The 26,570-nt window shown below is 39.1% G+C and overlaps 3 protein-coding genes across 18 annotated transcripts in view; 1 reads left to right on the plus strand and 2 right to left on the minus strand.

Annotated features, from left to right (window-relative positions):
* Positions 1–526, minus strand: part of SCG3 (secretogranin III) — a 31,327-nt gene extending 30,801 nt beyond the window's left edge. For both annotated transcript variants that reach the window (XM_040706311.2, XM_040706310.2), the window contains exon 1: positions 136–526. The gene's annotated coding sequence lies outside the window, so the exon portion shown is untranslated. The remainder of the gene's footprint in view (positions 1–135) is intronic.
* AP4E1 (adaptor related protein complex 4 epsilon 1 subunit) lies at positions 293–19,075 on the plus strand. Of its 14 annotated transcripts, none has more exons than XM_025153891.3 (22): positions 560–606; positions 963–1,034; positions 1,564–1,687; positions 2,454–2,742; positions 3,845–3,943; positions 5,279–5,400; positions 6,253–6,412; positions 6,880–7,046; positions 7,582–7,655; positions 8,798–8,920; positions 9,007–9,116; positions 9,397–9,536; positions 10,143–10,255; positions 10,375–10,493; positions 10,966–11,268; positions 12,038–12,152; positions 13,157–13,292; positions 14,285–14,540; positions 14,942–15,502; positions 15,879–16,063; positions 16,470–16,627; positions 16,978–19,075. In XM_025153891.3, the coding sequence occupies exons 6-22, from the start codon at positions 5,312–5,314 to the stop codon at positions 17,136–17,138; spliced, it is 2,970 nt and encodes a 989-aa protein (XP_025009659.2). In that variant the 5' UTR covers positions 560–606; positions 963–1,034; positions 1,564–1,687; positions 2,454–2,742; positions 3,845–3,943; positions 5,279–5,311; the 3' UTR covers positions 17,139–19,075. The 14 variants fall into 14 exon arrangements, with proteins under 14 accessions (XP_025009651.2, XP_040562427.1, XP_025009653.2 ...); XM_025153888.3 differs by having other exon boundaries at positions 3,845–3,918; XM_025153892.3 differs by having other exon boundaries at positions 2,454–2,707.
* Positions 19,076–21,099: 2,024 nt separating this feature from the next.
* Positions 21,100–26,570, minus strand: part of TNFAIP8L3 (TNF alpha induced protein 8 like 3) — a 41,615-nt gene continuing 36,144 nt past the window's right edge. Inside the window, exons 2-3 of one of the 2 annotated variants that reach the window (XM_025153895.3) lie at positions 24,222–24,318; positions 21,100–24,080 (exon numbers count right to left, since the gene is read on the minus strand). In XM_025153895.3, the coding sequence (XP_025009663.1) occupies positions 23,518–24,018 (501 nt within the window). In that variant the 5' untranslated portion in view covers positions 24,019–24,080; positions 24,222–24,318 and the 3' untranslated portion in view covers positions 21,100–23,517. The remainder of the gene's footprint in view (positions 24,081–24,221; positions 24,319–26,570) is intronic. The other variant, XM_425071.8, reaches the window with a different exon arrangement.

Genomic DNA, 26,570 nt, shown 5'->3' on the forward strand with positions numbered 1-26,570 from the left:
CGTACGGCTTTTCACTTCGGCATGACTTTCTGACCAGACATGTTTTGGGAATAGTGAAACCATTTTTAATTGCGACAAAGACAACTCCAGTTGCTTCCCCACCCCCTTTAGGAGAAGGGTCACCCTGGCACTAACACAAAAGCAGATCACAGCTCGGAACGGTTCCACGCCACTGATTTCCACCGCCCTTCCCGCCCCAGCGGCCGGCGCAGCGCCTCCTGCCGGCCGGCGGTCGCGTCCCACAGCGGGCGACCCGGAAGTGCGTACTGAGGTGGGCGGGGCCGTACCCTTCGCTTCCGGTCGGGGGCTCGCGGGCCGTGGAGGCGCTGCCATGAGCGACGTGGTAGAGCGCACCTTGGGCGTGCTGCCTGCGCTGCTCGGGCAGCACGAGCCGGGCGCGGGGCCGGGAGGTGCGGGCGGCCCCCACAGGCTGTCGGCTTCCTCTCGGCTCGGGAGCCTTATCCGGAACATCACGGCGCTCACCTCCAAGCATGTACGGGTCGCGGGCGGTGCCCCGGGGCGGGCCGGGCCTCTTAGCTCCTCCCGGGGACTGCGGGCCGGGCCTCTGTCTCTCTCTGAGAGCCCAAAGCGCCGCGGGCCGCTGAGGTGAGGCGAGGGGTCTCGCCGTTCGCGCCCCTCCCGCCGGACCCGCCCCGTGGGCGCCTTAGGGACGCGGGCAGGCGGTGCCCTCCGGGCCGAGCTGAGGGCTTCAGAAGCCGCTGGTGACTCAGTGCGGCGAATGCCCCACGTCGTGCTGTTGTGTGGGGGCACGATGTGTGGGAACAGGAATAGGAATGATAAGTTCTGAGGCTGAAACACGTGTGGCTTTACTGCCATGGATTAGATATACGCTGTTGTTGAGAATATTGAATCCTACTATGTGAATATGTGTTCTTTGTTTTTTTTTTTAATCGTATCTTGTCCCAAAAAGTTACACAGAATTAAGTTTAATTCTTTTCTAGGAGGAAGAAAAATTAATCCAGCAGGAAATAACCAGTTTGAAAGCAATGGTTTCTGCCCCCACCACCTCACTTGTAAGTTCTGCCAGTGGTTGCTTTTGTCCTGCTGCATTCCCAGCCTGTATATTATGTGCCTTACTCTCATTGCCCCATGGAGTGACTGGTTTTTTACTGTGTAGCTGCTCAGTCATCGATGTGAGATAGTGCCGATGTCAGTGGGTTTGCAGTGTGGTTGAATGGTTTGGACACTGATTTTGTTCTTTTGCCTCATGTATAATGATAACTTAGGATGAGGTAGTGACTGGTTAAAAAATGCATTAGCAGTGAGATTGTCTAACACTCCAGATAACTCAGTAACTAATTTGGGGTTCATTATATGTATGGCAATTAAAACTAGATAATGTCTTTGAGGGAGTTATTTGCAGAGTTCTGCTGTTGTGCTCAAAAATCATGTTCATAATGGAAAAAAGAGAAATAATCTGATGTTAGGAAACTTACAGGATTGTTTGTATGTTCCTATTAATGGCTTGCACTTTGTCAGAGCAGTGAGGGAAAATATGAAGCAAGTCTGAAAATCTTCAATAATTTATTTTTGGTCTTTTAGAGACTGATGAAAGAATGCATGGTGAGGCTCATCTATTGTGAAATGCTGGGATATGAATCTTCCTTTGGATATATCCATGCAATCAAGCTTGCACAGCAGGGGAATCTTTTGGAGAAAAGAGTTGGTATGTGTACATGGCTGTAGCCTTAAGTATTTTCATACAACGTTGCTAAAACTTCTTAGAATTTGTAATTCATTTAGAGATAGAACAATTTAAAGTATTCTTCTGATTTCTTTGCCTTGTTTTGTAGTCTCTCCTTTTCTGAAAGTAACTAAATCCCTAGTTTGTGAGTTTGAAGAGCAGAAGGCAAGAGAAATAGCTTTCGGTCATCAGTTCTTTCAGTGTTTTGAGTTGCAGCACAAATAAACAAGTCATTTACTGCAAATGTGGTTAAAAACCAACTCCAAACGAAATATGAGATTCTGTCAGGATCTGCTTTTTGTTTTTTTAAGAATTTTAATACAAAATAAGAGGGAAACTGTGAATGGCACAATTTCCACAAGCATGATACTGCCTTCCCAGCATTTCAGCTACAGATAACTTTTTAGAATTTTTATAAGGACTGTGGAGCCTCTTTGCTAATGCCATTAAGGTGTTTTATTGTCTGTTTTGGTGATAGTGGTGTTCTTTAGTTTAGAAACAGCTGTAGGAAATGAGCCAAAGTGGGAGATCCATAGAGCGTAGGTACACAAGTTCTTGAGGAAATCTGAAAGGTTATTTCAGATTTCCTTGAACTTTCATGGGACTGATTTCCTTGCCCTGCCAGCGTGGCTATAGGACTTCTTCCAGTAGATTTTGTTTGAAGTAGCAGTCAGCCTGTCTTGTCTGGAGAATTTTCTTGCAGTTGCTGATTCAACTGCCTAGTGAAGACGTTTCTTCTTGTTTGCAGAGAAAATGGTTTAACTCCAAGCAATGCTATGTCTGCATACAAAGAAGGAAGGCAGTGTCTTGCGGGATATGCTTGTTTGATATCCTTTCTTTGAATTTCATCTGGATCATCCACTCAAGTGTTGGAGTTTCTGAGGAAATGCCTTACGAGTGATGATTTAAAGTTGCTTTTTCCCTGAGTAATGAAAGCCAGTGCACAGATGCTCTGGTAGTGATTAAGAAAGTTAATCTTCAGCAAACCTGGGAGGGCAGGTGGTAAGCTGATCTGAAGAAAACTATATATGACCTCTGTAAGTGTCAAGAACTGGTGTGTCGTCTTATTAATCAGTTTGAGACCTTTCCATACTAGGAGTTCTTTTAAGTAGGTTTTGGTGAAGCAGTCTTTTTTAATGAAGGTGGCTTAAAGTTCTCCAGACACAAAGAGCTCTTAAGCTTTGATCTGGTAATAAGATGTTACTGAGAGTGTATGTGGGTTAGTTGTTTGTTTTATTCTGCAGTTAAATGTGATACATAAAGTTGAGCTCGTCTGTCCTTGTTGCCATATACCGAAGTCTTTATTAAAGAATTGTTGTCAGCTGATCCAATCAAGATACATTACTCTCTTTGCCTGTATTAGCCTGAATAAGTTTCTACAGGTGTGCAAAACTGATCAAGTAGCTTCACAAGCAGATAGATTCAGGTATCTGATAGTCTAGACAGTGCAATTTGGCCTAAGTTGTTCATTTTGATCTTTAAATTCTAAATGAACCAAGCCCTTCCTGACTAAGATCCATTTCTAAGACAAATAGTTGCACTAAATTTCTGAGTAATGGGACACTCAAGCCTTTATTTTTACTCCTTTAGTTTAAAATGGAGAGGGATTTCTTTTTCTGGAGGAGAAGTTTCTGGCATGTTTCTTATCTGGAGTTTGAAGTTTTTCTTCTTTATTGTTAAGTAACAAGGGAGTTTTGGCATAGGAAAGGGAAATAATTTTATATTCAACTCGAAGTACAGAATTATATTTGAAACCAAATTCTAATTTTTGAAGGAAGAGAAAGAAATGTGAGGAAGTGCATTTGCAGAGTAGGAATGTGATTTTGTCAGCAGTGAGGATATTTACTTTCCAGAAATTGCTTTCTCATGATGTTCTTAGCTGCTCTTTAGCTCTTAACAGGTATTTCTCACAGGGTGTGGTTTCTTGGCTATTATTTATTGAGCTTTATTGCAACTTAAAAATGTTTCCTTGGAAATAAAAGAAAGTCTTGATATTTAAAACATGAGCTACTGTCATCCAGTAATGGCTTTTTTGTTTTAAATTGTTTGAATTAACTCTTCTTGTATTACAGACAGGATTTTCTATCTTGAGGTTACTTACTGATTGAGAGTAGTAATGGAGGCTGCTTTCTTTTGTAGGTTACTTGGCAGTCTCTTTATTTCTCCATGAAAATCATGAACTGCTACTTCTGCTTGTGAACACAGTTGTGAAGGTACAGTGTTTTTGGAGGTTTGGAGGTAATCTAACCTTGGACCACTTCTTCCTAATTTATGTCTGTAATATCTCAGCTGTGTATTCATAAGTTATATCTTGATCTCTTAAAGTTCCTGTTTCTTCGGTTAGATCAATATTTGAAATGTTTTTCCCTGGCTTTTCTTTTTGTTTAATCTCAGTGCCTCTTTTGTTGAAGTCATGTTTTTAAAATTGTAAACAGGTGATACACCATTAAAAAAAAATCCATTTATAAGATGTATGTTCATATATATTCTAAACTTCAGAAAACTATGCATGCGTATTTCAGTGTAAAAGTGTGCTTTTAGCTGACAGCAGCTATCTGCTAGCTTCTTTGAGTTCTCTTAGAGTTCTTTTGTTTTGATAGAAACTGGAAATATGCTTTAGAGTGACACTGAAAATCCATCACAAAGTGATGGTTCATAGTCCTCTTTTACAATACTACCTCTCATAGCGATCAGTTCTAACTTTTTATGTAAGGATTACTCTTATGTTACAGTGAGCTCAATAATGGACTAAAAATGGTGCTCATTTTACTGTTGTGATAGAAAACTTTTATAATCCTTAAAAATATAGTTTGAAACTGGTGTTATGGAAGGAAGTGAGAAATGAGACTCCACAAGGAGCTAAACCAAAACGAGCACCAAAACTATCTGTGGCAAACAGCCCAAATAAACAGTGCTGTGAGCTGGACATCTTAAATGTGTTGCTTGTTTTGAAAAAGGATTCTGATCTTATTTCATGACTCCATCCGTGTTTGCATGGTGTGTGCTTTTTTTGTCTTAGGTTACAATGAGCATTATCTTCTGTTCTTAGTTGTACTGGGGACAGATTGTGAATTTGCATTCTCTTCTGAGGGTGTAGATAATAACTTTGTGTAAAAAATGTGTAATTGCCAATATAATTGGGCTTGCTAGTGTTCTCTCTTTTTTAATTCTTTGGGCTAGATGAAAGGCACTGGAGAGAATACTATTGACTTCAGTAGAAAGTGTGACTCATCCCACTGATTCAAGTGGGAGCTCAGCATAGTTTTATAATGATCCAACTGTTTCAGTAAGCAGATGTTGATTGTAGATCTGTTGAAATTATGTGCATTGAAAATATGAATGTAGCTTCATAATGTGAATGTGAGGAGCTCCTTATTTCTGTATGAAAGAAGAGCTTGGTTAGCTCAGTGAGAGCTAACACTTCTCCAACACAAGCAGACAATAGGCTGATTACCAGCAGTTTGCTTGCTGTAATGGGCTAGATCCAGTCTGCTGGCAAAAGGTGGGGTGTGTCTGTACAGAGCTTAAAAGTCTGCATGAAAAATGATGGTCTTATTTCAATGATTACAATAGGACTTACAGAGCACTAATCTAGTAGAGGTGAGCATGGCGTTAACCATTGTCAGCCAGATCTTTCCACGGGAGATGATTCCAGCTGTTCTTCCCTTAATAGAAGACAAGCTCCAGCATTCTAAGTACGTATATATTTACAGAATTGCACGTGGCCTTGTAAAGTTGAATGACTTAATTTTGTAGGTGGTTTTAGTAAACTCATGGTTTTTCTGTAATGACTAGGAAGGTCAAATTACTTTCAGAAACGGTTCCTCTTCATTTTTTCTCTTGTATCCTTATCTCAGTTATTTGTACTCTTTGCAGAGTACTTGACAGGTATTCATTTCTTTTATAACTGCTTTGAATAGGTCAATATAATTGTCTGCTGGATTCCTTTTAGTAAATATGTGGATGAAGAGGTATTTGTAGAGTAAATGGAGAATCAGATGGGGATCCTTGTGGTACTTCACTGGTGCTTCTTTTCTATGAAACTCTTTATTGACGCTTTATTAGTAAATGTGTATCTGAAGAGATCCAAGACCTTTATTTGTTTGATTTGTCATTCTCCATACCCAGAAGATGAAACATTACAGCTTTCTAATTAATACAACACTTGTAAGAAACAGCAGAGTCACTCAGTAGCTCCTAGGCTTTTTCTTTGGAGCTGCATGTGTGACCACAGTGGATTTGCAGTTATGATTTTCGTGGTTTATCTAGTGGCTGCTTTGGTAAATTGTCAATCTGACATTAGACACTACTCAATTCTTAAGTTAACTGTGTCGTTTCTTCACTTAGATGGTAGTTACAAAGTCATCCAGTCACGAAACTGTAAAACATGGATTCCCCTCAGTCCCCATGTCATGCTGTTCTGATGGCTGATCCTGTAATTTTACTTTGCTGTAGAAATGAGAATAGGTTTTCTATTTTTCTGAGTCAAGTTCTTGAAATACACAACATCTTGATTTTGGTTCATGAAAAATCTCATGTTTCTTTAGGGAAATTATCCGAAGAAAAGCTGTTCAGGCTTTGTATAAATTCTATCTCATTGCTCCTAACCAAGTACAGCATATTCATGATAAGTTCCGGAAAGCCTTATGTGACAGAGATGTTGGAGTCATGGCTGCTTCTTTGCATATTTATCTTGAAATGATTAAGGTAGGCAAAGAATCATCTCTTGGAGCTACTTGTATCTTTTATTTTAAGCATACAGTGTACTGTAGTTTTGTAGCAAAATATTACTCCTAATTGTTAGAAAAGTTAACTTAGTGATGATGGCAGTGTTATGTTTGCACTGGCTCTCTGTTTAGCTTGACAAACACTTCTTGCATATCCAAGTATTTCAGTATCATTGGCATTCTAAGCTGGCAACAAACTTTAACTTATACAGAACATTAAAGAGTTCAGTATGGTTTTTTCCTCGTTGCTTTGAAGTTACATTCACTCTTTTTTGGAAATGTACAAGAAAATAGCATAGGTTTAAAGAGAAGGGATGTTGTGGGAAGAGAGTAGAAGTTGGATTTAAAGAAATGAAATGATGGCTACTTTGACTGTATTCAGTCTGTAGACTGTGCTTTTGAGGTGCTGTATTTCAAGTATTTCTATTGTATTTCTTTGTTACACAGGAAAACTCGTCTGGGTATAAAGACTTGACGGAGAGTTTTGTAATCATCCTAAAGCAGGTAGTGGGAGGGAAGCTCCCTATTGACTTCAATTATCACAGCGTGCCAGCACCATGGTTACAAATTCAGCTTTTAAGAATACTGGGGCTGTTAGGAAAAGATGATCCAAGGTAATAAGCTCTTTCTCTGTAATTAATATTACGAAAGTACAAAGAATACAGCTGTGACCATTATCTCATAGACAGCTTTTCTGTTTTTTTTCCAAGGATTTTAGAGTTGGCCCTTCTATACATATTTCTTATTATTAACCAATACACTGAGCAGATACCTTCTAAATTGAAAAATTAGTTTCTTAGCTTCTGAATTGGCTAGGCAGTTAATTGGTATGGAATATGCTTGAAATATTTTTGCTGGAGTTTCTGTTACTGGGTTACCAAACAACAGGGTGAAAAGCCACAGGAAAGAGTACCTAGTTGTTGTTTTTTCCTGCTTAGATGCTTTTATTCTTTTGTTGGTTGTTTCTTCCTAAAGCCATAAGCATTTAGGTGTCATTTAGAGATGGAATACAGAACTCTAACATGTTCAATTGAATCCATGGATATGAATAATTTGTATTACATTTTTTTTTAATATTGGTATGTGGGTTGCTTGGAAATTGAGACTACGTGCTGTAAATAAAAATTGTAAATATTTCTTGTTGAACAGGACCAGTGAGCTGATGTATGATGTTCTGGAGGAATCTTTAAGAAGAGCAGAGATAAATCATAATATTACCTATGGTAGGTGAGAGTTGTTATCAGTATTTGAGAAGGCTGAATGAGTGAGCATTTTATGCATGCTAGAATGTAGCACTTCTGAAAATCTAGTCGTGTTCTTAGGGGTCTGACTAGTAAATGCTGGAACATGTGATGTATTTCTGTACAGCAGTGTCTCCCCAAGCATCCACATCTGATAACATAGTGCCATAACGGAGAGCTGTTTCCTATTAAGGACCAAGAAACATACCCAAGAAAGAAACCCAACATAACCAAGAAACATACCCATAAGAAACCCGAACATAACCAGCCTGTTATTTTAAAGATGTGTGGATGTTGGCAAAGTACCTGTGCCAATGGAACAGAGGGAGAACTTAGACTGGTTTTAAAAATGACTTTAAAAAGGAACTTGGTCTAGAGCTCTAGATCTGGTGTAATGCCTACTTCTTCTGTTTTCTAAAACATCATGTAAGTTCTTTTTCCAGTGAAAAGGGAAGTTAGAGAGAGGTAGTAACTTTCAGTAATAATGGGGAAGCCTCTGCCAGATGTTCTGTTTATTCAGTTTAATTGCTTCTGTTAGATGAAACAGCAACAAAAAATGGAGTCAACTTGCAACAGAACTGGTCCCCATGTAGTTTTCTATTTTATCTTGTTCTCAGTTCATTCCTTTTTTATATTGAGCCATGACAAATTATCTTACTCCATGCTGTACTGCAGTGGCAGTACAGTATGTGTTTATCTGTACTGTGGCAGTATTTATCTGTACTGCATTTTAAACCACCCAAACCGGAATAATCATAATTTGTTCTGTCACATTTTGTGATAATCAGTGGTAACAAAAGGAATAGTTCTGCTAGGCTGTGTAATTAAAGCTGTACCACAGTGATAGCTGTATATTTCCAAATTTCAATTGAATTGAATACAGTGAGAATATCATTTGTTTGCAAAAAGGGAATGTTTTTGTATACAAGATATCTGTTTGAAAGCCAAAATATAGGTACTGAGCTCTTTAGAAGTAGACACCTCACTAATAAGGTGTAAGACTGTTTTAAAATATTAAGTGAACAGTGTTCAGTCTCATAATTTTATCATAGCGTGTATACTTGTGTGCTTGTTTATTGTTGCATAGTATTATATAGTACCCACTTATGTTTCTTTTCTCCTAGCCATCTTGTTTGAATGTGTCCAAACAATTTATACAATTTACCCCAAATCTGAATTACTTGAAAAGGCTGCCAAGTGCATTGGAAAATTTGTTTTGTCACCCCAAATTAATTTGAAATACTTAGGTAAGGATACTGGATTTCATTAAAGACTTTTTAATCTTGTATTGGTGTATGCTCTTTTAGATAATTTCCAATTGCTTATATTCTAGGTTTAAAGGCTCTGACCTGTGTTATTCAGCAGGATCCTAATCTGGCACTTGAGCACCAGATGACAATAATTGAATGTCTGGACCATCCTGATCCCATTATTAAAAGGGAGGTCAGTGAATTTTTAAACAATGCAGATTATATTTTTAGAGTGGGTAGTAAGTTTTCCGAAATGAAGAGAGTAAACGGCATATTATGTCTCAGGTACTGAGAGAGCACAGTTATGAACAATATTAACGTGACAGACTTTGTAGATAAGCAGTTTGTTTCATTTAAGTCTCATTGAGTCAAGACGTTTGCTCACTTTAGTATCATACTGAAGTGTTTTTATTTGCCTGATTACTGTTTTGAGTCATTAGAGCTGACTAAATGTATCTTGCTTTCTCTTTCAGACTTTAGAAATTCTTTATAGAATTACAAATGGACATAATGTGGTTGTCATCGTTCAGAAGATGCTTGACTACTTAAAAGAAACCAAGGAAGAGTATGCTATCATCACCTTAGCTGGCAAAATAGCAGAACTGGCTGAGAAATATCCTTTTATTTTTCGGAAGCCTTTTGGTACCTTTCAAAGCATCTTTCATGATCTTTTGAGATACAAAGTGTTACAGTTGTGCTTTTCACTCTTTAAAATGCAAACAAATAAGTGTATGTATTCTTTTTTCTCTACTGTTGAAAGTTTCCATTCAGTAAAGTGCATTTTGATTTATTTGAGGAAAGGCAGAAATGAATATTTCTTAATCTCCACTGCTAGCAAAGGCTGTTCAAATTTTAAATATAAGAAAGCAATGTTGTACTCAAGAGAAAGCTTAACAATACTTGTTATTCTTCAGTAAAGCACCTGCAGAACTGCTGGAAAGAGCTAATCTGTCATTCATTAGGTGATGTTGGATGAACAGACTCAAAAGGATATGTCAGATACTTAGCATGGAGCAAGTGTGAGCTTCAAGTATTGCAGAGCAGCTTTCCAGCTCTAAATCCTGGTGAGCAGGTCTCTCTCTATTGTGTAAAGCCTCATTAAAGCATTCTTTTTCACACTGTCATTTATTCATTCATTCAAACTTTAAGATGTACTGGTTAGCAAACTAAAAAGAAGTTAAGTTAGGCTTTAGCACTTCATTCCTTAACATGTGGACACATATGCTCCTAACAATGAGTGGTTCATCCAAACCATGAATGCAGTGTTTTCAGTTGGAGGTGATGTTTTGTATCCTGATATCCCTAACAACTTTCTGAGGCTTTTGGCTGAAGGTAAATCACCACGATTTGAAGAATTAAACATGTTACTTAATCATCTGGCTTTCTGAAAATGTGCTTTGATATAGCAAGTGGCATTTGTTTCAAGCAGAGTGTGCTTTCTTCCTTTCCAGGATTCGATGATGGAAAAGAAGATAAACAGCTGAGAACATACGCAGTGCGGTCTTATTTAGCGTTACTCGAAGAGGAAAATGTGTTCTATCCACAGAAGTTCCTTCAAGTCATGAGTTGGGTAAGGTAGATGCACAGTCAAAATTTTATACACAGTTGTGAGTTTAGCAGCAGCATCAATCTGGCTGCATGCTGAGAGCTTTTCCATCCTTATCGGTTAGGCCAGATGTAGTTATAAAATGCAAGTTTAGCCTTGCAGGCAACTGCCCGATTACTGTGCTGGTTGTGCTGCTTTTTTAGCACCTTGTTGAGCTTCAACTGCCATCCAAGGAAGAGGCTGTGGTTTAAGCAAATCGTGTTTTTGTAAGGTCTTCATTGCTCTGAGTAGCTTCGTTTTCAAACAGCTCTTTGATTTTTGTGAAACTAATTTGGAATCTACAGAGATAAATGTGAAGATGATTTCAAGCCAGATTTGCCAGGCTGGAAAAATAATAATGCATTTCATTTCGTTACTGTTTGATATTACATGCTGATTTAAAAATCGAAAGCACTGCTATGCGTGACAGTGTACTTTCTTTGTTGCTTCTGCATAGGTTTTGGGGGAATATTCCAGCCTTGCTACAGATGTTGATCCAGAAACTATTTTGACAAGGCTGCACAACTTGCTGAAGAAGACTTTTGTTACCTCTGAAACTAAAGCATGGATTATGGCTGCAGTCACCAAGATAGCATCACGTGCCTCTTTTTCTAAAACAGTTGACAAGTTAATCCAAGAATTCAGTAGCTCCCTAGATACCTGCATGAGACAACATACCTTTGAATTGAAGCATCTGTGTGAAGACAAAGTATTGATGAAGGGCTTGCTTCCATTTGATGCCAGTTGTAACGACATGGTGGTAAGAAAGCCGCAGTGTGTGTTCTTGAACCTTTCTGTAGTTCTGAGAAGTTAAATATTTTGCTAAAAGGTGTTTTCAGAATGGATTATCTTTGTTAGTTCTGGCTGGTGCCAGTCTTTAGTCTGCTTAAAGTGAGTTTTGTGGAACACTTTTTTTTTTCAGGTTTGGCACATCTCTGCTTATGATAAAGTGCCATGATACTTAGTGAGCTGAAGTAGCTTTAGCAGAACTATGATTTCATACACTGACTTTTCTAAAAGCCAAGCTAGGTCTAGTTTAGTGATACTGTGGAGCTTTTTAATTCAGAGGTTTTCCTTCTTGTTTAGAAACTACTCATTTGCACTGGAACATCAGCAGTAAATGGGGGAAAATAGTATTGGTATGGATGGTATTCTTGAGGTTTTTTCTTTTGGTATTTTCATATAATGGTAGAATCTACTGCTTTAGGAAACATCCAGTCTGCTTTTTTTTTGTTTATATAAAAAAAGTCAGGATTGGAGGAGTTGATTTAAGTTACAACTCTCTGGCTCAAACTTTGTTTCAATATACTTGAATAACAATTTCTGTATGTAAAAACAATTTTATTGGATGTGAGGAATACAACAGCTTTATATATATAATATATATATATATAATACAACAACTGTTAGATATGGCATGTGAGACAAAAGATCCTAATCTTGCTGATAAGACAAAATATTGTGATAACATCAGGCTTTTGTATTGAAAATGTATTCATTACTTTCTCATTTTCCTTAATTCTTTATAGGTAGATGCTTCCTTATCTTTTCTGGATGAGTTTGTGGCTGAGGGACTTGGCCAGGGTGCAGCACCATATAAGCCCCATCACCAGAGACAAGAGGAAAAGCTTTCTCAGGAAAAAGGTGACTACAGAACATCCACTTCACAGTGTAGTGTTTGCAGTGTTCTTAAAATTTTACAGGGAAACTGTTGTAGGCTTGAATTGCTGTTTTTTTCTCTCAGATATCACATGTGTTGATTAGCATCTTCCACTGGCTCAAAAATAACTCTAGGAGACAAGGTATATGTTAGGCAGAATGTCCACAAATATTATACTCTATGAAATTTATTAAATTGAAGTTCTTTTTCTTATTTTAGGTAACTAATTTTTATATGGTGTTAGCATTTGAATCTGAATATGGATGTTGTTTTTCAAAGACCTTGTCTTTTTTTTTTTTCTTAAATAAAGCAAGAAGGAGCAGACATTTTATTAGCTCTATGTCCTCCTGCATCAGGAGACCTCTTTCTTCTCAGATCTCCAGCACTTCTGCCCTGCATCTTGGGAAGGAGAAAGCATAAGGCTGAGTGGAAGTGAGAGAAATGAGCTATACCCTATATAGTTTCAGGGCTGTAGTGGAGGGTCTGTGCTCTCCTTCTTGCCTAACAATGACTGTTCATGTTAAAGTACTGTCCAAAACAATTTTTAGTAGTTACTCAAACTACATTTTGTTGCAGAAAGCATAGCTAAGGTGGGTTGCCCTGAATCCTGATTTGCCAGTCTTGTTGAAAGTAAATTTATAGCCCAAAGTGTCAAGAATGTTTGTAAAGCAGATGGTGGTATATGGACATGTTGCTGTGAACTCAGAATGTGTTATGTAGGTGCACGGGCAAATGGAAGAGCATAGATCTGATACAATTTTTTGCTCTGCAGGAATTAAGAATTGGCAGATGCCTTAGTGATACTCTATAAAGTCACTTATGTTGTTTATCTCTCATGACAAATTTGTTTTTAATGAGGATAGGATCCTGAATAGGATAGCAGGAGAAGTATAGTAGTGCAACATACTGATTTTTTTTCTTTCAGTAAAAGTTCCTTCTTACCTGTTTGTGCCTTTACTATAATTCTAAAGGATTGTCTGTATTGCAGCTCTGAATTTTGAACCCTATGGATTGTCGTTTGCTTCAAGTGTGTCCTCATCTGGTATTGCTGGTAGACAGTCCCCCACTGGCTTATCGTTTGGTTCTGATACATCTGGTAATAGTACTGAGATGGGGCATAAAGAGTGAGTTAATTTGTTTTTAAAATGAAGTCTGTTTAAACTTGTGTTTTCATTGTTTTTCACCTGCTTTTGCTTCATTACGTGAACTGTAAAGAATGCAGTTAAACTTGGAAACTTCCATCACATAAGAAGAGGTTTAGGATAGTATCTTCATTGAAATAACCAGAAGCATAGAATATCCTGAGTTGGAGGGGACCCACAAAGATTATCACATCCCACTCACAGCTCTGTACAGGACTACCCAAAAATCAAGCCAAACTTCTGAGAGCGTTGGCCAAATGCTCCTTGAGCTCTGTCAGGCTTGATGCCAGGACTATTTTTTTGGGTTAAGCAGTTCCTCATTCTTTATGAACAATAGATCAAACGTTCACGTAGTAAAATTGAGACAGGATTAATGGATGAAGTATTTTTTCTGGCTTTCAGGTTTTTTATATCCCATGCTTACTTTTTATGGATTTAAAATAACATTCCTTTTAAGGAATCCTTTTTAGATAGAAGGCTAAAATAAGCAGTGTAAGATGCTCTGTAAGTTTTAGAACACTACAAATAAATTCCGTATCTTTAGTTCCCCCCCCCCAAAAAAAATTACTTAAAATAACACAAACACTTCTTACCCTTACTTGAAGATGCGTAGGGATTCCTGGAAAGAAAGACTCCATGTTGCTTGTGTTCACTTTTAAATTGCTATTCAAATATGTTATAAATAGAACCTGAAGCTCTGAATAGAGTTGGCAAAAGTGGTTTCTACTGCTGGCTGCAGGTATCTATGCAGACTTTGCAGCGTAGTTTGAATTTGTGTTTGCAGGGTGTTGTAAGTGGTGAATAACATTATTAACTTCAAGCAGATTAGAAAGCATTCACTTGTACTCCATTATTCACTATGTAAATTAAAGTGCCAAAGTGGCACATGGTGTATAAAGCAGAGTGCTGGCATGCTTTTATGAACATGATGTTCACATAGTTTGCCCTGTTTGTTTTTTTTTCCCTTCTTTTAGAACAAATACTCTGAAACTGGAGGGAGTAAGGAAGCTCTGGGGCAAAGAAGGCTATCTTCCAAAAAAAGAAAGCAAAGTAGGGAAAGAGGATGAGCCACAGACTGTGTCTTGTAGCAGCTTATTAGCAAGACGGGTGGCTGAAACTCCTGTGTCAAAGTCTGATCAAGTTTCCAGCCTCTCTGAGGAAGAAAAAGAAAAGCAGCAGCTAGCATCAACATTGTTTGTTGGGCTGGGATCAAATGCTAATGTCAGTCTGGTAAGTAGTTCTGTGACCTGCCAGTTAGAAGTTCGTATATAACCTTATTTACAATTAGAAATACTTACATGGAAATGGAGATCAAATTAACATATTTAACTAGACAGGCGACGCCAAGACATTGGTAATTTCCAGTAGCTTTTCATTGTAATGTGATCATTTGTTGAGCATGAAACAGATTGGATATTGATCAGGCAATCTCAGGAGTACATCCTGTTTGGTTGAACTTCCTTTTTACCTGCTGTACTTTCGGGTTTTGTTACCAGTTTTCCCTGAGAACTGTTCTTTGGCTAATTTTGTTGGTTGTTACTTGTCCTTTCTCCTTCTGTTTCAGCGTTAAAATTTACAGAGCGTATTGGTAGAGGCTCCTTCCATCCTCAATTTTCTTTTTTACTTTTCAGATGGGGAAAGTGGATTTGTCTACTCAGAAGTTCAAAAGAAAATCAAAGGTAGATAAAGCCCAAAGTAATGAGGAGGCATTGAATATGCAAAATAGCGCTGCATCAGATTTTGGTCCCTTAGTTGATACTGTACCTATTACCAAGGAAGACTGTGACGGAGACAAACACACAACGTTAAGAAAACCTTCCCTTTGTTCTTCAGATACTGTGGGAGAAACACTTCAGTCTGTAAAAAAGCCTGGGCTGGATGACAAGCTTTCAGATAGTAGACTGTCCCCATTGTCTTTGTTTGCTGATAGTAATATTGAAATTCTTCAGCCTTCTCCAAGTTCTCAGTGTGAAAATGCCAATAAAACAGTGCTGCTCCCTTCCTTAGCAGAAGAACTGGAAGAACTCCCTCACTCTGAAGTAGCAGAACTTTGTCAGAGTGACGCCTTAGCTCTGTATTTGTGTAAGGTGTGGAAGGATGACTCTTTGCTGCTCGTTGTGTTTGTTTCAAATAAAAACCCTTCTGCCCTTAATGCTGTGAATGTAGTGTTTGAAAAAGAACAACACTTTCAGGTAAGAAACTTTCCATTTTATTTCAAATTTTCTTGGAAGGTTTTGTTTCGTTTGTGTTTAAGTGTGTGATATTCAGTTCAATATATTAGGCATGCCTTTTTCTCTAAACATTTCCTTCAAGCCTGTCATGTGACTATTAGGCTTCTAAAAGGTAATGACAGAAATCTCTGCACTAAACTTAAAATGTCATTTGATATTTAAATGTAACATCTCATTTTTTTCTGATTCATCTTGACTTGATTTCCTGCTCCTTGCCTCTGTAAGAAATACGTATGAATCTTCAGTTCTGAATTTACTTTCTTCCTTTAGTTTGAAAGTGATTGCAAGTCTAATCAGTGATGCTAAGATGCTATTTCTTTTAACAAATATGGTGTAGATTTTGGAAAGCCCTGCCTGCCAGTTTCCTGTGATTGAAGCTCAAAGCGTGGGACACTGTCAGAAGTGTGTGCGGATGGACAAACTCTGTACACAGGGAGTTATTTCTGGCTTCGTTAATTACCAATCAGAAATGGAAACTCACCTGGAATTTTCGATACCTTTATCACTGTTGGATTTCATCAGGTAAATAAAACAGCAGTTTTAAAAATGTACATACTCAAATGAGTAGTAGACAGTGCAGGATTGTCTGAGTATTGGTTATGAAAACACAAAAGCTTCATCTTGAGTCACTGATTTTAGTGTCTTTGGAATTACTTCTAATAACTGTAATTTAATTTCATGCTTTAAAAAAAAAATGACAACAACAAAACTAGGGAGATTTTTACCTATGTAGAATAACCTGTTTTTTAATTTAGAAACCCAAAGCAAGATACAGAAACTTATTATTAACAAGTTGGGAAGAGAAGGGGTTTACTTAAACTACTCTGTACTTGTTTGTTGCTTTCTCTATTCAGTTAGTTTGGGCTATGGAATTCCTTTAGGAGATACATAGATCATAATAAGATACATTATTCATGGTGAACTCTAGGCCAATGAAAATGACTACAGAAGACTTTGGGAAACTGTGGTTGTCCCTTTCCAATGATGTGAAACAGAATATTAAAATGCCATCTTCTCAAGATTCCATCTCAGCAGCTCTGAGCGTACTGCACCAAAAGCTGAAACTCCACATTGTTGATATTATAGGTGAGTGAAGGTATGCTGTAAGGTTGCTTACTAACCTATACGTTATCCTAGAAAAATAAATATATGGAAACAGGTAGCTTACAGTTCAAAACTGAACATTTGGGAGCATGGTAAACACAGGGACATGTAAGGATTTTATTGGCCTTACTCAGCTATGTGTAAAGGTTGCTGTAAAGGTGTAAGTGTAAAACAAGCAGTGCCTTTTACAAGGGAGCACACTTGTAAGCATACCAAAGAGATCTGGAAGAATATAAATGTTTGAGGAAAAAATATCAGAGCTTTGTGAACGATACTGTAGCTGTATCTAATTGGTACTTCACTTTTTTTCTTGTGACTTCTGTTATTTGAAGGTAATGAGGGAATACTGGCATGCCAGCTGCTTCCATCTGTGCCATGTCTGCTGCACTGTCGTACTCACTCAGGGATGCTGGCTTTGTGGTTCAGATCACCTTGTTCTGCTCTTCCAGATGGTTTGCTCTATCAGTGTCAAAAGGTGATGGAAGAATCCTGATAACAACAGTACCTGCCTTAATCTATTTGGGGTGTGAAAAGGAAGTGAAAGACTTATAGAGTTACACTGATAATTACCAAAGTGAATTTAAGGTATGCTTCTCAGAAGTGTTCACAACTTTCTTTCAACTGGCACTTGTCTTGGACTCGAGAGGGAAGGATGATGACCTAAAATATGCCTGCAAAAACGTGCTCAGGACCGTACAGTGACTACCAAATAATCCATTAAAGTACTGTTATCTGTTTAAGTGAAATGTATATTTCTTTTGTTGTAAATGACTGAAAGTATTTATTTTCATTATGCAGCTTTTGTAGGTGGCCACAGTCGTTTTCGTAGCAATTACCTAAATATGATTTTAAAGCAAACAGATCTCTTTTATGCACTCAGACTTGAACACTTGCCAGGTTCATCCGATTCTTTTGAGAATTTTTCTAAAGTTGTTTTTTAAACACTGCTGGTGACAACAAGACCCACGTGGGCTCCTTTCCTTTTCTATTGCTGTTTCAGTACCTTGTTGAGAAATCTGAAGTGCACTGAACCTGTAAATATATTTAATGTTCTGCATACTTTAATGTTTACTTGTCACTTCAAGGATGTTGTATAGAGTAACCTACATAGCAACAAAAGCACGTTTTAAAAATGGAAGTTTTTAATGAGTAGTGCACCTGCCATGATCTTGGCTACCACCGAGGTTTGTAAGTGGTAACATCTAAGTAGGATCTTGGTAGGAGACAGGCATGTGAAATTGTGTGAAAGCACCTCATGGGATGGGGTCTAAGACTCTTCAGGTTACTTCTTGTCTGCAGTTCTTTGTTCGTGTTTTAGTCCCATTCCCTTTCCTCAAACACTCCCAGTGTTTGAGCCATGTCCGAGATGTTTCGTGTGGATCAAGTCTGAGATCATGGAGGTGCCTTTCACACACCTGTATATTTAATCTGGCTAGATTCTCTGCCCAAGAAAATCCACCTGGGGAAAGTTTTATTTGCGTTTTCTAATTATGAATAGCGTGAGTATGACAGATGTGGCTGTACTGTGTGTGCATGACCAGGAGCTGCAGTAAGGCATATGAGATCTGAGTTGGTCCTTTGTTCACGATGAATATGTTTGGATTGTCTCCTTTTCTTCCAGTAATAACTTCACAGCCTTGGAAACTCAGCATTCTCAATTTATTTGGACAATGTATGAAGGCTTTAATACTTTAAAAATTATTTATATCTTCCTGTGGTTTTAATTAAGAACATGAAAATAGTCCAGATGGTTCAGACATAATGTAAATGGTGTCTACGGTAGGATTCTCTCCTTCATGGATGTTAATATGAAATTGAATATTAACAAGAAAGTTTTAACTTCTAGTTTTGTTGATTCTTACCCAATAAGCACTGGTTGTAAAGGAAAATAAAGTACTGTTTGCTGTGTTTTGGTAAATGTTTGTGACATTAACATTGTTAATGTGCTGATAGTTCCTTTTTTCTTTAAGTCACGCTGCTTGTATTATCACAAGCAAAGCTCCTTTCCTTTTCTATTGCTGTTTCAGTACCTTGTTGAGAAATCTGAAGTGCACTGAACCTGTAAATATATTTAATGTCCTGCATACTTTAATGTTTACTTGTCACTTCAAGAAAGTTTATATAGGTGAAAACGGATTGACAGTGGGATAATCTCCAGCAAATGAATCTGCTGGTAAATCTGACTTCTGTTATGCAGCTGGACTTCTGTAATTATGTGAAGTGTAATGGAAGTATGTTTCTGGTCTATGCATTTAAACCATTTCAGCATTTCAGTTGTTTGGCCTAGTGTTTAAAAAAAGAAAAAGCAATGCCTTCTATAACTCGTGTAAATGCTTTCTGACCTTTTCCACTGTATGATAACGTACGGTAAGCTATAAATATGCAGTTCTAAGAGAATTATGCTTCTATCACATAAAGGGTTTTGCAGAATTTGTACCTATTAGTCTTTATTTCTAGAATGCCCAGCTAATGATTTTCTTAATCTCTCACAGCCTTTACATTTCTTGTAGTTTTAATTAAAAGTAATCAATGTGTTTGGTGTCCCGCGAGCACCACCAGAATGCAGCAGTGTGGAGCTTTGTTCATAGTTCAAGTGGTGTTTTCTGGCCCTTACCTTCACCTCCAGTACATGACTTAGCAAAGCGGTGGTGCAGTCCACTTCTGGTCTAGTATTATTGTTATCTGAGATTATTATTAGTGATGGTACATGTGAAAAATGCAGGGATTTTTTACTTAGGGAATGTGTGTGACTTGGTTTCCTTTCTTTGTGACTAAGTGGGCCTTGAAGGATTAATGTGATTTCTGGGAAAGTGAAATAAGATATGTAGAAGTAGGCTGGAAGAAACTGAGCGTGTGATCTAATCAGCATGAAGGATTTTTACTTTCTAGGGACAACGGGTGGCTGCTCGGAGTGTATTGACCTTCCAAACAGGTGGATTAACAGCGTTTTGGAGAATGTGAGGTAAAGGGAGGCTTCACTGTTTCACTATGGCGTGCTGCAGGCATCTTAGAGTTCAGGACATATTTGGAGTCAACACAGAAGTTATATGGGATCAGTATTTTTCCTGTTTTTATCAGCTTCTCCTATTTCCTGACGTATTTTTAGGTATTTTTAATGAAAGAGACAGAAAATTGGTAAAAGTACTTCGTTAGGTATTCCCGACCCATTCTCAGCCTGTGAGGAACTAGGGGGATACATTTGCGTAATGAATAGCACTGTCTTCAGGGCCTTCCATATTTGCAGGTAGCTTGGAAGTGGTATTGCCAGATGTTTTTTACATATTGGGAAGATAGAGATCTCCTCGTGGTGAGTGCTGTCCGTCCCACCATCCAGCCCCCAGGCTGTTACCTGTGTGGATAAGAGTGTGTCTTCCTGGATTTAAGGTGTGTATCACAGCAGGTAAAAATAGAAGTAGACCTGCTGAAGTCATGCAGGCAAGGCTTGCTTTTGCAGTTCTGTTGCTGTGTTAAGAGGAAGTTGTGTTTTACCTTTTGGTCCTTTCAGGGTCAGTCATTCATGTGCCTTTCTATGAGAATGTTTCTCCAACACAAATAGGATCACACGATCAGTGCAATGTACTGTTCTGCGGTACATCTGCAACTTCGTTAGGATGCCAAATGCAGTCACTCTTGAGGATTTCTTCAGTATTAATGTCTCTATGTTATAAAGTTGGCGGTGATGAAGCAGAGAATATCAATTCCTGTTATAGTATGACTAATAAAATGAACCTAAGAGCAATGTTTTACTGGAAATGTGACTTAAAGTTCCACTTACTAGGATTTCTGTAAGCTTTTCTCTATTTCTGCCAGTTAGCTTGCAAGTCCTGAACTGCTAACAGTGTATTTTTTTGGGGAGAAATAAGGGAAGAAGAATATATGCTTGCTGTTGTTAAAGAATTCAGGCAAGTTCTTGTGTCTTCATGTTTAGGGTTGGGATTTGAATTGTGTCAGGAATGTCTTCTACCTTAAATCACAGGTAGCTAAACAGGAACTAAATGAAATAATGAAATAGTTGCAAGACATGCTTGCTAAAGAGCTACATCTTAGGCATGTTACAGCTGCTCTGGCCCTGGCACAGAGAGATCTTCTTGGCACCGTTCAGGCTCTGCCTGAGGAGAGGCTGGGACCTGAAGGCACGTCCTCCATGTGGTTTGCAGGGAGGTTCTTAGGCTGAAAGCCCCTGAACCATACTGCAGAATGGATGGAGCACCGTATGGTTAGCTCAACTGCTAATGATGTATAAGTATGAAAAACAGGTTTCCTTTGCTGCTTTCCAGTTTTCTCTTATACACCCCATTTGTCCATGTACCTTCCTCCTACATTCACAAAATATGGTCTTCAAAGAGATTTGCAGTTGCAAACATTGAAGATGACAAGATTAAACAAATTCCCTCCTCCTACTGTTTAATTTCAACTTACATTGGGTAGTAGAACAAAGAAATGAAAGAAAAAGGGGCAGTAATCACACGTTTTTAATCCACAAATACAATAATACATCACATATTTAAGATGACCTGAACATTGCCAGTATTGAGCAATGTTGTTACATACCAAGCTACTAGTACAAAAGTAAACAAGGAATATACTGGATATGCACGTATGATAAATACTCGAAAACATCTTTCCTTAAGGCTACTCTGATGTATAAATAAGATGACAGATGTTCAGCTGGCTCGTCTAAAATACCAGAATCTGGAATATTGGTACTTGCAACACACAAGAATGAAGTCACGTATACAGGATATCCCTTTTGTTTTGGACATCTTCAGTGTTGAATAATCCTTTGCTCTGGCTTAAAAAAAAAAAAAATACCTAAACAACCAACCAACCAAACTTACATGTTTGCCACAAGAGAAACACACACACAGATGTGACCTGTGCACTGGAAACAGGAGTGTTGGATATAATAACTACTGTTCAAAAGCATTGGTTGACAGGTACGTGCTCTGAGAAAGAAAGCAGCTAATGGTGTGTGTAAATATGGCTCTGCAGATGTTGAAACTTGCAACCTTGTAAGGCAAATCTTAATAGACTTCCAATCCCAAAAGTTCATATCTCATTACTGTGCTGTGCTGTAAGGGAGTAGTCTACATTCACTGCTACTAAATATACTCTTTATGATTGAAGGAAACACGACAAAATCACATCATTATCAAACTGCTCTAGTAGTGCTTTGTGCTGCCATTTTCACTTGCTTCAAAATGCATTCTTCTGGGAATAGATGCTTCTAGCACAACTGCAGTGAATACATGGTCTCGGTATGTGTATTCTCAACTGTACGAAGGGAAGTACAACAGTTAGGGTGAGAAAAGGCAGAAGAGTAAGAATAGAATTCAGTGCTTAGGAGTTTAAATGGGAAAACAATTTTTTTTTGTTGTCTTGAAGTAATAGGTGACAGTGCTTGGAAGTTCTCCTTAGAGAGGAGTGGGGTTGTTTGCTGTCTGTGTCATGAGAAAGGAGAAGCCCTGCAACACTGGATGAAGCCTTGGCAGACTGAGGTGAGCCTAAGAAGGGATGGGGCACAGAGAAGAGAGATTTCTGCACACGCTTCCTTTAGAGGGCTCAGCCAGCAGCATCAACCCAGTTGTAAGATTCTGCAAGCAGTAAACTGGCTTATCTGCTCTGGTTCTCTTCCTTAATCATAGCAAAACTTGACAGAAACCAGTATGTCTTTGCAAAACTTTTTTTTTTTTTGTTTCAAGACATCAGTATATTTTGCTTAAAAACTAAAAAACTAAAAAAAAAAAAAAAGCAGAACACTCTGAACCAATGGGTTGCTTACGAAGCTCACACGGAGTTAGCAGTGTTCTCTTGAAAGGGCTGTGGATATGCTGCACTCAGATGGCACTGTGAGCCATAGCAGGTGGGGTTCTTTTTTTTGTCACTGTTGGCACAAATTAATACTACGGCCACATTAAAATGAGAGCTTTACCGAGGTTGAATGTTATCTATTGAGGGTATGAGATGTTGATGTTGCCTTGTAGAGCAAGTGGTTTCTTAATTGTGTTCCTCTTCTAAAGTGCAAAATCTTCACAAACAAAACTTTGCTCTGACAGAATGGTATCAGTGCAAAGAGCAGCATAACCTCCAGCCTAAACTCACCCAATGTTAACAAATACACAGCACCTGAGACTGGGAGAACTAAGGTTCTGCTTGATCTGTTTGTTTTTGATTGCCTTTGAGCTTCAATCACTGAGCTGTTCTTCAAAATTCAAATGAAACTGTTTTATGAGTGTAAGCCAAAAATCCATAATGAAAACATAGTTTCGTAGAGCAGCTCTTTAAATTTTCTTCTGATGTACTCATCTGTATTATTTATTATCCCTAACTAGACTTAAATACCATGTAAATTCAGAGATGCATTCTCACACCAATTCCTGATCATGTTAAAAGGAGAGAGCTTAATGCATCACAGCCTTACCTTCTGTCTAAGCCTTTTCACTTGCTGTTGGAATAATAAAAACATACACACCGAGGGCAGCCTGGGTAAATTCCATGCAATGCTCTTTCGCCATCACCTATTTTAACGTAGCCATGCGTTTGAGCTTACTTTCTTTTCACGTGTTCAGCCTTGACCACAAAGCTAGTAAGATCGTGATGTACAGCAATCAATTTCTGAACAATATATATCAGCAGTGATTTCATGCCACGCCTTGGAAAAGACTCAGTTATCTGTGACCAAAACATTAAAATTGATAGCTTTCTGGTTTAGGTTTTCCCCTTCATCGTGAGCCAAGTGAGCACTTTCTGGCTCCTGCTGGAGGCTGCAGTAAGAAGAGCAGGAAGGAGGCTCTCGTGCTCACCATGGCTCATGAAGGGCGGCCAGTTCCATACAGAAGTTTTTGGCTGGTTTCTTGCTTCTGAGCACAGTTTCAAAGGATCTTCTCATCAAGTAGTTTGTTGATGCCGTCACAGATCTTTTTGAGGTATGGCCGACAATCCCCATCAAGACTGTACAGGGCAGTTAGAAATTCCACGTCCGCAAAGTGGTTGAAGACGTGGTTGATGCGCCCGTGGGATTTGGGTGTCAGGTGCCGATCTACCAGTTCATGCACAAGGTCTTTACACTCGTTCAGAAGTTCTGCAAGAACATTTCTGTCAAAAGTGTATTCTACCTCGTAGAAACTGACAATTGTCATGGCAGTTTGGTTCAGCTTCTTCCTGAACTTGTCTACAATTTCCATCTCTTCGTGGTTGAACTGATTATTTCGATAGAGGATCCCAATTTTTATTGCCACTTTAATCAGGTCTTTCATAATTTTATGAGCTTCCTTTTTGTTTCTGGTGTGTTCCTTTGTTACCTTGTACAGCTCATCAAAGATTTCGCTGCTCGTGTCATCGATGAGCATGTTAGCCATGGTTTTGGTTGCCATTTTACTCAGGATCTTTTTCTGGGCTTGCAGTGCAAGATTCTTGGAACTGAAACAATCGGGACCTGTTTCAGGATAGCAGAAAAGAAGGAAAATGTTAATTTTACTTGGTGAGTCATTTGTACCATCAGGTAAGAAACACAGTACCCATGTGTTTAAGTGTTAACTGTGTTTTGGGTCATGCTGTCACTGAGGTGGGGGGATACCTAGGCCAGGGCGTTGTTAGCCTTCACTAGCAAAGCTTTTGCTTGTCAGTAGGTCAGTGTTAAGGCTTTTTGGTAGAGAGATCTCTTGATGTTGTGCCTGCATAGGTAAATAAGAAAAACAAAATATTCACACACATTTACTCAACTTACTCAAACTTGAAGGAATTATACCTGTTGCCATTGGGAGGCACTGTTGCTCCACGGTCAGACTAAGCACTGCCCATGAGGGCTGCTACAGCAGTCACAAATGTACATTTGTTTTGCTTCTTCTCCAGTAACTGCCTTTCTAATTTGCTATCGACTTGCAAAACTCTAGGCTGTGATCTTTTTTTTTGCCTCAATACGTGTGATTCCTGCCAGCTGAAAACACTTCAGCTACTTTTTGTACATTCATCAATAAATACAGGTATCCTGTAGGAGCACCTCTCCTACAAAGATAGGCTGAGGGAGCTGGGCTTAATCAGTCCAGAGAAGAGAAGGCTTTGGGGAGACCTGAGAGTGGCCTTCCAGTATTTAAAGGGAGCTCATAAACAGGAGGGAAATCAACTTTTTACATGGGTAGATAGTGGCTTTAAACTAAAGGGGAGGAGATTTAGAATAGATGCTAGGGGGAAGTTTTTCACAGAGAGAGTGGTGAGGCTGTGGATGCCCCATCCCTGCAGGTGTCCAAGGCTGGGCTGGGTGGGGCTATGGGCAACCTGATCCAGTGCTGATGATCTAGTGGTTGGCAACCCTCCCCATAGCAGGGAGTTGGAACTAGATGATCTTTGAGGTCCCTTCTAACCCAAGCTATCTTTGATAACTGCTGGTAGTGATTAATTTGATCTTCCTCTGCTTTTTACCTTTAAGTTGCTTGTTTTTAATGGACTCTGCATGGGCAAAATAAAGGAAAAGGAAGGGTTTCATCTGAAATAGGCTCCAGGTTAGAACTAATGTAGTGGAGTCCCCATTGGCTCCAAGGGCACTTTGTCATTGATGGAGCATGTGTGTAGTTTGGGGACCTCGGTCTGATGCGAGGAACAGAGCAGTTGGGCCCTTTGCCAGCTGCTGGGGAACCTAAATGCTAAGAGATTAAAAAAAAAAAAGCTTCCGGTGCTGATTTGATTTTGGAGCCTGAGTGGGTTTTTGGCTGAGCTCATGAGGCCTTTTCCAGCCATTAGCACATAGCACGGCTGTCGCAGGCACTGTCTGTAATTCAGTTGTGCAGTGGGGATCTGTCAGTGGCTGTGGGGGAGGCTAGGGTACAATTTTCTATACCGATGTACTGGTGTTGTACATGGCTCTCACTCACAACTGTTGTGGTTCACCACGGCCTCTTTCTCTCGGTGCTTCCTACTTTGTTGCATGAGGCAGCAGTACATATGTGAATTTAAACGCGCTTTGAATCATAGAATCATCTGAGTTGGAAGAGACCCTTAAAGACCATCTACCTCAACTCCCCTGCAATGAGCCTACAGCTGACTGAGCCCCTCCAGCCTGACCTTGGGTGTCTCCTGGGCTGGGGCACCCACAACCTCATCTGATCCTCTCCACTCTTATTGTAGCAGACTTCTTCCTTACATCCAATGTGAATCTCCACCCTTTTAGTTTGAATCCATTCCCCCTTGTCGTAGCCCTTCATCCTTCTGTTCAATCAAATTCTGTTTTCCAAGTTTGCTAGAATGTCACGTTGGAGTTGTCATCGTTCCTTGTGCACTATAGCTGTACTAGTGAGCTGTAGAGGAGAATGCCATTTAATTTCAGCTGAGCCACCACCTGGAAAACATAACTCAATGTGCTTAAAAGAATTGCCTGTCATTGGGAGAGCAAATTGTGGGCCCGGTCTGCTGACTGGAAGAAATAGAAAAACGGTGATTTAATCTAGAAATGATAAAACCAGGCTGAGAGCATTCTTTCACTTTGCAGTGCGTTGGAATATAAATAGTATCCGTGATGAATAATTATGGGCATTTGACAAAGGAAAATGGAAGATTAATATTGGTGTCTGTTTCTGTAATAAGCGTTTGCTGTTAATTAAGTGGATGCTGTTGCTCAGTATCTGTTTTCATCAGAACCTGCAAATAAGTGCAGGAGACCCTTGGAATATTAATTTCCTTGCATTATGACAATCCCACTGCTGTGTTGTCTACTGGCCGCCAGTCCAGTTGTCTGTCCCTGTGCACTGAGTGCTGACAAGGACATAAAAACTGTTTGAGAGCGTCCAAAGGAGAGCTATGGAAACACTGAAGGTCTGAGGCTCTGTGGAAGCAGTGGCTGAGCCCCTGGGTTTGCTCAGCCCAGAGCAGAGGAGCTGACGGGAGCCCTATGGCAACTGCAGCTGCTCACAGGGAGTGGAAGGCAGCGCTGAGC

The sequence above is a fragment of the Gallus gallus genome, chromosome 10, assembly GCF_016699485.2.
Source record: "Gallus gallus isolate bGalGal1 chromosome 10, bGalGal1.mat.broiler.GRCg7b, whole genome shotgun sequence".
Taxonomy (NCBI): domain Eukaryota; kingdom Metazoa; phylum Chordata; class Aves; order Galliformes; family Phasianidae; genus Gallus; species Gallus gallus.

What these genes read in the sequence shown, in the direction of transcription:
- AP4E1 (XM_025153883.3), top strand. Translation starts at nt 332, where the DNA reads ATGAGCGACGTGGTAGAGCGCACCTTGGGCGTGCTGCCTGCGCTGCTC. An exon ending in AAATCATAATATTACCTATG is followed by an intron (nt 7,656 to 8,797) that starts GTAGGTGAGAGT and finishes CTTTTCTCCTAG; the next exon opens with CCATCTTGTTTGAATGTGTC. An exon ending in TCTGAGGCTTTTGGCTGAAG is followed by an intron (nt 10,256 to 10,374) that starts GTAAATCACCAC and finishes CTTCCTTTCCAG; the next exon opens with GATTCGATGATGGAAAAGAA.